Below are 9,081 nucleotides of genomic sequence, written 5' to 3'. Positions count from 1 at the left end.
GGAGAACATGTGAGGGAAACAACATGGAGACACCAAGGTCAGTGCAGAAGGAGGCGCAGGAGGTGCTCCAGGAGCCGGAGCCGAGGTTCCTCTGCAGGCTGTGGTGCAGACCATGGTGAAGCAGCTGTGCCCCTGCAGCCCATGGGGATCCACGGGGGATGCAGAGATCCACCCGCAGCCCATGGGAGAGGTGCCCATGCCAGAGGAGGCTGTGATCCAGTGGGAGACCCAGTGGAGAGAGGGCCCTGCTTCCAGGCGGGAGCAGCCTGTCCTTGGAGGGCTGCACCCCGTGGAAAGAGAGAGCCCCGGTGCAGCAGTTCGGGAGGGCTGTGTGCCCGTGGGAGGGGCTCACGCTGCAGCAGGGGCAGTGGGGCTGCTGCTCCTGAGAGCGGGCCCACGCCAGGGAAGTTCAGGAGAACTGTCCCCTGTGGGAGGGACCCACGGCCTCACGGGGAAGACTCCTCTCCCAGAGCAGCGGAAGGAAATCTCGGTGATGAACTGAGCAAACCCCCATGCCCTGTCCCCTGTGCTGTCGGTGGGAAGCAGGGAGGGGCTGGGGGGGAGAGGGTGTTCAAAGGGGTTATTTTACTTCTCATTATCCTGCTCTGATTCTGTTAGTAAAAAATTCACTTTGCAACCTTAAGCTGAGCCTGTTTCGGCCTTGAAGTGTTTCTCCTAGTCCTTATCTCACTCATGAAGCCTTTGTTAACTTTTTTTTCCCACCTTTTCCCTCCTCTGCCCAGCTGTGGCAGGGGAGGGTGAGTGAGCAGCTCTCGTGGGTGCCTGGCATTGGGCCAGGGTCAAACCACTACACATGAGATCCTCCAGAACCCTACCAAGAGATGTCAAATGGGTTGTACTTTATCAGGTATCTTCTCAGGGGTTCTCTGGCATCTGGTAAGGCACCATCCCTTTCTTGCTTTCAGTATTTTTCCTACCTCCTGTGTCATTTCTTGGATGTCCAAGAAGGATATAGAAATCTGCTCACAGTGCAACTTCAGTTTAACTCTAAAAAGGCATCAACTACAAGGAAGGAAATTGATAAGAAATCAGATTTTATCAGGCTTTTCTAAAGTTTAATTCCAAAACGTAACTATCAGTCCTGTTTTAAAAGGTCAGACTCACTACACAGACTAAGTCATAGTCTTATGAGAGTGATTAAAATAAAAAACACAGTCCAGAAGACCGGGTTAAAGAAAAATAGGATCGATCAACTCTTCTGAAATATAAGGACTGCAACTCAGAGCAAGACAACAGAAAGTGCAGGTAATTCTGAATAGAAGCATAAACTTTATTCACTGGCTCCGCTTTTAGTTAAAGGACAGAAAAACATAAAAGAAATTTAATGACTGAAAAATATAAAGGGATAAACCACATGTAAACTGTTCTTGATTCAAACAGGCTAGCTAAAAAAAAAGATAAAATAATTATATAAACCCTTTTTCTGAAACTACAGCTGTGGGTTGTGAAACTTCAACTCCTAGGAGGATCCTCTAGAATTTCAACATATCTGCACGTCTCAAGAGTTAGAAAAGTAACATCTGATGACCCATTTTTAGAAAAAAGAGAACCAGAGAACAGCTCCTTCATTTTTTTTTAAGTGAAAACAGATTTTTTTTTGCCAGAAGTTTTCAAACTGATACATCCTTCTTCACACAGGAAGAGATGTTTTTGACCTTCATCTTGTGACGGACAAGTCATTTTAGCATTACTCATGTTGTAATAATACAAGACATCACCTGCACCATAAGATACATGGTAAGTCATCTTTGGCTCTTTTTTTTTTTTTTTAACATTTAGTAGCTGCTTAGGTAGTATGATGCCTGAAGTGAAAAATACTTGTGGAATCCTGCCAGTGTCTTTAAAAAGAACCCTGGCAAAACGCATAATACATGTTAAATGGAATACACTAGTTTTAAAGAAAAAAAATCACTAGAAGACTTAAGCAGAGGATCCAGGTGAGCAAAGAAATAAATCTCTAGAGACTGATCTGAGTAAGAAACATAATGGAGTATGCTTCCCTGATTTTGTCTCTGAAAATGATGTGCAATGACAGAAATATGGATTTTACTTCCAAACAAAGCAATTGTTCGAGTGTTGAGTGAAGAGTACTTATTCTTCTCACAGGATGACCACAGAAAACCTAGTGTTGTATTTTAGACACTGATCTCATTGGATACATGCAGCATACCTTAGCACTTTACCTCTGTTTGCTACAGCTTTATAATTATTACCATTTTATGGGACTATGCATATGAACTGAAGCTCACTTTAATAAAATCTTTGCCTCTTAAAACACAGAAAACTGTGACTTGAAACTCAGAATGAAACAGTGACATGAGTTTACTCATCTTTTCTATGGTGAGCCTTTATTTTAAAAATTGCATGACTGCTAGTCTCAAGCAGAGCAACAGAATTTGTACAGCAGATTGCAGGTTTCTAGAAATATGTCATTTATTTAAACGGTACTCAGAATAATATAGAACTTTTTTTGAAATACTCTTTCTTCAGAGATCTTCATTGACTATCTTTCGGGGGTTTTTTCATGATCAGGAAACATAAACCCAGTCAGATCCCTCTAGTTAGGTGAACAACCTACTCTAGTTAGGTGAACTGATTAACCCAGTGAAATATTCTAGCAGTAGCTAACAGTGTTTCCTAAAACTGCAAGATTATAGGATAAAGCACAAACCTGCTTTCAGTTCCTTTTTCTGGTTTCCAAATTATTTTTTCCAAGTATTTTTAGTCTCCACTGTCAGCATGTGCTGGATACTATACACCATTCAGAGTAGTAAATTCTTTTGTGGAGAGGCTTTTGAAACAAAAGCTGGGCTAGAGGAATGGGGCTCAGTTAGCAGAGGCAACTGCTCAAAGGGGAGGCCATAATCTAAGCATGCAAAAAGGGTTGAAAGGAAGAAGACAAGATGCAGGGAAGATGTGATTGTCATTCCAAGCAGGCAGAGGGAAAAGAGAGAAGGCATTGAGATAGCAGTTAACAGGAAGAAGGGTCTGTCACAAAAAGGATTATCACAGTAATATCAAGGCAGCATTTTGCAATGATATTTGTATGAATCCTATCAATTGCCTACTCATAAAATCCCACTCGGGGTTTATGACTTAGTTGTTTTTCATACTCATATTTATGCATGACCATCCCCCAGGTGCAAAATGAGCAAGGCAGGAAGTGCTGGGTCACTCATCCCCTAATCCCAGTATACAGCATGGTTGACTGACACACTGTAAATGAGGATATTTAGCTACATGCAGTACCAGGAGTGTACTGTCAGGGTATGCAACATGGATCTAGCAGGTCTAGCTGAAAGAAATCTTAAATATTTACTTGGGTAATGCCCAAGTCTCATCATGTTTTGAAGTAAAGAAGTTAATGTTTTAGACCAAAGAGTGTTTTATAAACTTGCTTTTTTTTTTTTTTTTTTTTTTTTAAGTGTTACTGAAAGTACTTAAGAAATATAAACCTTTACGTACTTTAAAATCAAGTTATTTACTGATGGAGCCACTTCCTTACCAATAAAACCATTACTGCTGCATTGTAACAACTATGTGATTAGTATGACTAGGGAAAAAAACTGTTTCACAGAGATTTCCAGAGTTTCCTGACAGACAGTCTTTGAAGAAAGCCCTTATTTCTCATCAAGAAATTGTATCTGGGCAAAATTGAGACCCAAACTGTTACAATTTGCTAATATTCTCTTACTCCTCATTCTCCCAAAGAAAACTTTACACCATACTCTACTCACCAAAGTAACATCTGAATATGATGTCGTTTTTCTTATTATTCTTAGGCACAGAGCTGGTAGCCAGACTCAAAAAATTGGGGAAAGAGCAGTAAAAAAATTTGCAAAAGCAAATTTGTACAAGGTGCAGATTTTGCTCCAACAAAGCTTTCTCTTTTGGGGCAGATGCATATCTGCACTGTGCAGCATAAGAATCACCATCAGGAGCTGGCAGAAGAACCTCGTTTTTAAGGTCGCAGACCTGGCAGATAGCTAAACCTAAGCTGAGGTCTTGGGGAAGGAGCTAAGTCAACCACTTTGACACAGATTAAGGACACTGGCATTTAAAGCAATCTGTTTTTACAGCAGAAAATAGTCCTTTCTCCTGAGAGGTTTTGTCTACAGGCACAAAGAGATGCTTTGGGGATTTCATATGCTCTAAGTCAGAATGGATCATTATGAGCTTGTACCAAAAAGCAGAGCAGGGGCCTGTCTCTGAGTCACTCCAGACATGGGCTGAGTTTCTTCAGCTACATTTAGACTTGAAGACCTCAAGTGCAGAGAGAATGAAAAGGTGGTTTTGAGAGCGTGGTCTCTGCAGAAGATGCCTGTGATCCCACAGGGCAGACCACACCATTGAAAAAAGTGCATTCAGGAAAGGAGCACAACCACGAATGTTCAGAGATCACACAGCAAGCTGGGGCACAAGCACTGCCTGAACTCTTCTGCACTGGGAGCACTCTGTCAGCCTTGTCTAAGAACAGGCATGACATTTCCAGGAAGAGGCTAATTTCAAAACCAACACCCTGCCATGGGCAGCCACCAGTCTGCCATGAAGTGTCTGATAAAAGCAGTCATGGTGGCACAGGAAGACAGAGCAGCCCTTTAACCAGACAGCAAGTAGCTCTCTTTGACTGGCTGTCATAGGCATTGGTTGCACTTCCCCACTGAGTGACCAGGGAGCACTTTTTGTCCCTTTGACACCCATCTTCACAAAATTCTCTGCCCAGCTTCTCATGGGACACAGAGGAATTCTACCACGTTCTCTGGGGGTCTGTGAGAAGACAGTTGTCCTGAGCTTTTCAGAGACCAAGTTACACAAAGCTGTGCTTCTGCATCTGGCTCACAGTCCTACCAGGGACTTGGGAAAAGGGGAGGCTTTGAAGACTGGAGGGGCTGACATCACAGTCACAAGCCTTTCTCTGCTACCACTGTAGCAGAACTTGTCTGAGGACTTTCACAGCTCTGCTGCACACTCATCTCCCAGGCCCTGACTCCTTCTTGCAAGGGAAGGCCAGTCCCTCACACAGTCCCTAAATCAAGAATAGCCATGCCTCAGATTCAATCCGCCATTTCTCTGTTTCTGGTTGGGCCAGGCTGCTGACAGGCTCTGCTGAGGAGGAAAAATGCATGTTATAATTTACACATGGGAAATGACACACAGCACACTTCCAACATGCACCAGTGTGACTCCATAGCTGTGTGGGTGGGTTTCCCAGGAGCTCTGCAATTTCATTCTCTTTCACACCTTGACATAGTAGTGCTTCTGTGCTCATCAGCAAAATGCATTTCAGAAGGGAACATCAGCATGTTTCATTCTCTTCACTGCAAAGCTTGGAGATTCCTCTAGTTTAATGTCTTCCTTTTCTCCTTCCCAGACCAATACACCATGGGAAATGAAACCACAGACTTCACCGACTGGGCACTGACAACAGAATTTGACTACGGCGATTCGACACCATGCATGGGAATTGAGGAAAAGCACTTTGCAGCAAAATTTTTGCCACCTCTTTATTCTTTAGTGGTGATATTTGGCCTAACAGGCAACATGCTTGTTGTCCTTATCCTGGTAAAATACAAGAGGCTGAAGAGTATGACTGACATCTACCTGCTCAACTTGGCAATTTCTGATCTGCTGTTTGTATTTTCTCTCCCTTTTTGGGCTTATTACGCAGTTCACGACTGGATTTTTGGGGAGGCGTTGTGTCGAATTCTGTCAGGTGTCTACCTCCTTGGCTTCTACAGTGGCATCTTTTTCATAATCCTCTTGACCCTGGACAGGTACCTGGCCATAGTGCACGCGGTGTTTGCTTTGAAAGCCAGGACAGTCACCTACGGCATCCTCGCCAGTGTCGTCACTTGGGCTGTTGCTGTTCTTATTTCTGTTCCTGGGGTAGTGTTTCACAAAACTCAGAAGGAAAGTTCAGGCTACACTTGCAGTGCTCATTATCCATCAGAGCAGAGAAATACATGGAAGCAATTCCTCGCCTTAAAAATGAACATCCTGGGACTTCTTATTCCAATGTTAATTATGATCTGCAGCTACACACAAATTATAAAGACGTTACTGCAATGTAGGAATGAGAAGAAACATAAAGCGGTCAGGCTTATTTTTATCATCATGATTATCTATTTTTTTTTCTGGGCGCCATACAACATTTGCATTCTCTTGCGTGATTTTCAAGGTGCATTTTTCATCTCTACTTGTGAAGGAAATGGTCAACTGCACAAAGCAATCCAAGTGACAGAAACAATCTCAATGATCCATTGTTGTATCAACCCAGTAATTTATGCTTTTGCTGGAGAAAAATTTAGGAAATATCTTCACAGCTTTTTCCGAAAGCAGATTGGGGTCCGCTTGTCTAAATACTGTCCTGTTTTCTATGTTGACACAGCTGAACGAGCTAGCTCCACCTACACACAATCTACTGGAGAACAAGAAGTTTCTGCTGCATTGTAAGTTGTGTCTAGTGAAAAAATGGAATTGACTCTTGTGAGATCAACTCTGTCATGAAAGCCTACTGAATCTCTCCTGGATATTCTTTCTAAGGCAGCTGCAAAAAAAAAAAAAAAAAAATCACAGAATACAGATTTATCAAAGTTTGCTTTTGCTCATAGACTTGGGTATTTGTAAATAAATGAAAAGCATGTAGCAAGTTACCTGATTTGGGGCCTGAGCTAGCAGGCTAACAGATTTTTTGAAGTGAACTAGAGGCTATAAATTTACACTGGTTCTTTGGAAACGTCTCGACTGTACATTACACAAGATATCTCACTCATTTAAACTCAGTCACATTTTTTACTAGGCTGGTTGTGTATCTCTGTAAATAATGCTAAATTACTGAGGTCTGTGATACAGCATGGAATGGAAAATTTTATACACTTAGAATAGACTCTGATATTTTCCTTTGTGTATGGTTGAACCATACATAACCACTTAGATCTTTCTCATAATAGTTCTAACTACTAGGGGCTAATACCTGAGTGATTTTAGATTTTGATATTTCTGAAGGCTCTCTTTTACTCATCTGCTGTTTTATATGCTATTCACACTAAAAAGCTAATACAATTGCAGAAAATCAGTGTGGTAACAGTATTTTAAAAATAAAGTATTGCAAATGGAGCTTTAACCAGGTTGGATCAAACATGAACAATGAGCCAACAGTGTTTTAGCTTTTTAGTGCAGTGATTTTGCTTGCCATTTTTGTAGCCTACATAAAACTTAAAAAAAAGAATATGGGCATAATGGCTGCCAAACCATAGCAGCGTTAGAGTTGTGAAAATGATTTCTGAACAGGATTAACACAGATGTTTTTAGAGATACGTGTATGTTAGAAACATTTAAGTTAACAAAACATCTGAATAAGTAAAAATATTCTCTGTTCTACAGAGTCAAGGGCATAGAGCATCTCTCTTGCTTTAGAAGCTGGTATCATTTGGGGGGCTATGACAATGGGAGTCTTTTGCCATTTAGGAGTTTCACAGAGAGCAAAAGCTTCCGTAATTAGTAAGACTGATGGTTAAATGTGACTGATTCTCTGTAAAGCTCAGAACCTCTAAAGCATGGGAACACATAGAAAACATGAAATAAATATGGGGCTACTCAAGTGCTTAAGAACATACCAAAAATCACACTATTAATTAATTTGGGCCAAGTTCTCCTTCTAACAGTTCTTATATTTCCCCTAAGACGTATTGTATTGGACAACTCCGGAGACAGGAAATTAAAAATCAATATTTTGTTTGCTGTTCCTATCCAGAAGGGCAATTTCTGTTTCCCAGCTTCCCTAGACAGCCTTTTAAATAATATTTTCAAAGAAGCAAATGTTTCAAGAAGTCTCAAAGAAATTTTACAGTGGAAAGTTCTTGCGAAAGCAGGAAGTGGAATAGGGAAATCTTTACTTCTCAAACCACTTGTTTTGAATTATTCAATTTTGTCATATTAAACACCACTTTGGAACTACATCCACTTGGGAAGTGTAACAGAAGTATACCATACCTTCTCATTTACCAGATTTTCAGCTTCATACTCTTCTTAAGGGCCCTGTGCATCAATTATTTTCTGGACTTTGTACATTCTTTTAAAATGGGTGCCTATATCAGCATAATGAGGAATACATGCAGGAACTTCTAGTCAGGCTGCATTTATATCTATATATATGTTGTTTTGTTGTTTTTTTTTTTTACTTATAGAATACATTTATGAAAACAATTTTGTATTTTATTCTGCTCTTGACAATAACTTTCACTTGGCCTTGAAAACACCTTGCCTTTAGAAAACTACTTTCTCTGGAGGGCTTTGATGCCAGACACGGTAATGAATCTTTATCAGCTCTTCAGGAGTAAAGAACAACAACCAAACTTGCATGGACACGCTGACAAACTTTCTGAGAGGCATGTCAAAAAGCTGCCCTGATCCTTCTGCAGCATGGACCTCCAATCGTGGCTCTTTCTAAGCAACAAGCAGCTTCTGGAGAAAAGAGGTAGAATTGAGACTGGTGGCCCAGTGGATCAGCAGCTTATCAAAAGTTTCCATCACTTCACTGGAAAGGGATCACACTTCACATGAAAACAAGTCGTATTTCAGCTACTGCAGTGAACTGTGATCCACATTCAAGGAGACAATTGAAAACACAGTATTTGGTAGCACTGCTTGTGCATTCAATTAAGGACTCTGCCAATAACTATAATAACATTTTGCATTATACCATCCATTAAAGTTGGTTAACTTTTTTGTTAGACCTCTTGATCCTTTCCCACCTCCATCCCCAATTTTTTAGAATAGGCCAGAAGAATGAAAAAGGAGGATAAATTCTTCATAACACTGAAGGAACAGGCAGGACAAACTCGGGGTTTTACAAGTGGACTAAGAACCAGCATAATCAAATAAAACAGGACCATCAAGATAACTCCAGTGCTCTTAACTGCTTGTCACTAATAATCTAATAATAAATATGCTATTTTGGTTGTCATTACATTTGGTTCTGTTTGCATTTACCAGTGGGAAAAGCAGTATCTCAGACAATTTGTACTGATACTAGATGATTGATATTGGTGGTTTTTAAAA

The 9,081-nt window shown here is 40.8% G+C and overlaps 1 protein-coding gene across 3 annotated transcripts; it reads left to right on the top strand.

The window, feature by feature from the left end:
* LOC138105733 (C-C chemokine receptor type 5-like) lies at positions 1 to 9,081 on the top strand. Of its 3 annotated transcripts, XM_069005838.1 has the most exons (4): positions 1 to 37; positions 1,115 to 1,266; positions 1,660 to 1,758; positions 5,393 to 9,081. In XM_069005838.1, the coding sequence occupies exon 4, from the start codon at positions 5,404 to 5,406 to the stop codon at positions 6,472 to 6,474; it is 1,071 nt and encodes a 356-aa protein (XP_068861939.1). In that variant the 5' UTR covers positions 1 to 37; positions 1,115 to 1,266; positions 1,660 to 1,758; positions 5,393 to 5,403; the 3' UTR covers positions 6,475 to 9,081. The 3 variants fall into 3 exon arrangements, with proteins under 3 accessions (XP_068861939.1, XP_068861941.1, XP_068861940.1); XM_069005839.1 differs by lacking the exons at positions 1 to 37; positions 1,115 to 1,266 and adding an exon at positions 775 to 897; XM_069005840.1 differs by lacking the exons at positions 1,115 to 1,266; positions 1,660 to 1,758 and having other exon boundaries at positions 20 to 37.

This window comes from Aphelocoma coerulescens, chromosome 2 (genome assembly GCF_041296385.1).
Source record: "Aphelocoma coerulescens isolate FSJ_1873_10779 chromosome 2, UR_Acoe_1.0, whole genome shotgun sequence".
Taxonomy (NCBI): Eukaryota; Metazoa; Chordata; class Aves; order Passeriformes; family Corvidae; genus Aphelocoma; species Aphelocoma coerulescens.
Note: the sequence above shows the minus strand (reverse complement) of the source record. Positions and strands in the feature narration are given on the sequence as shown.

What these genes read in the sequence shown, in the direction of transcription:
- LOC138105733 (XM_069005838.1), top strand. Translation starts at nt 5,404, where the DNA reads ATGGGAAATGAAACCACAGACTTCACCGACTGGGCACTGACAACAGAA.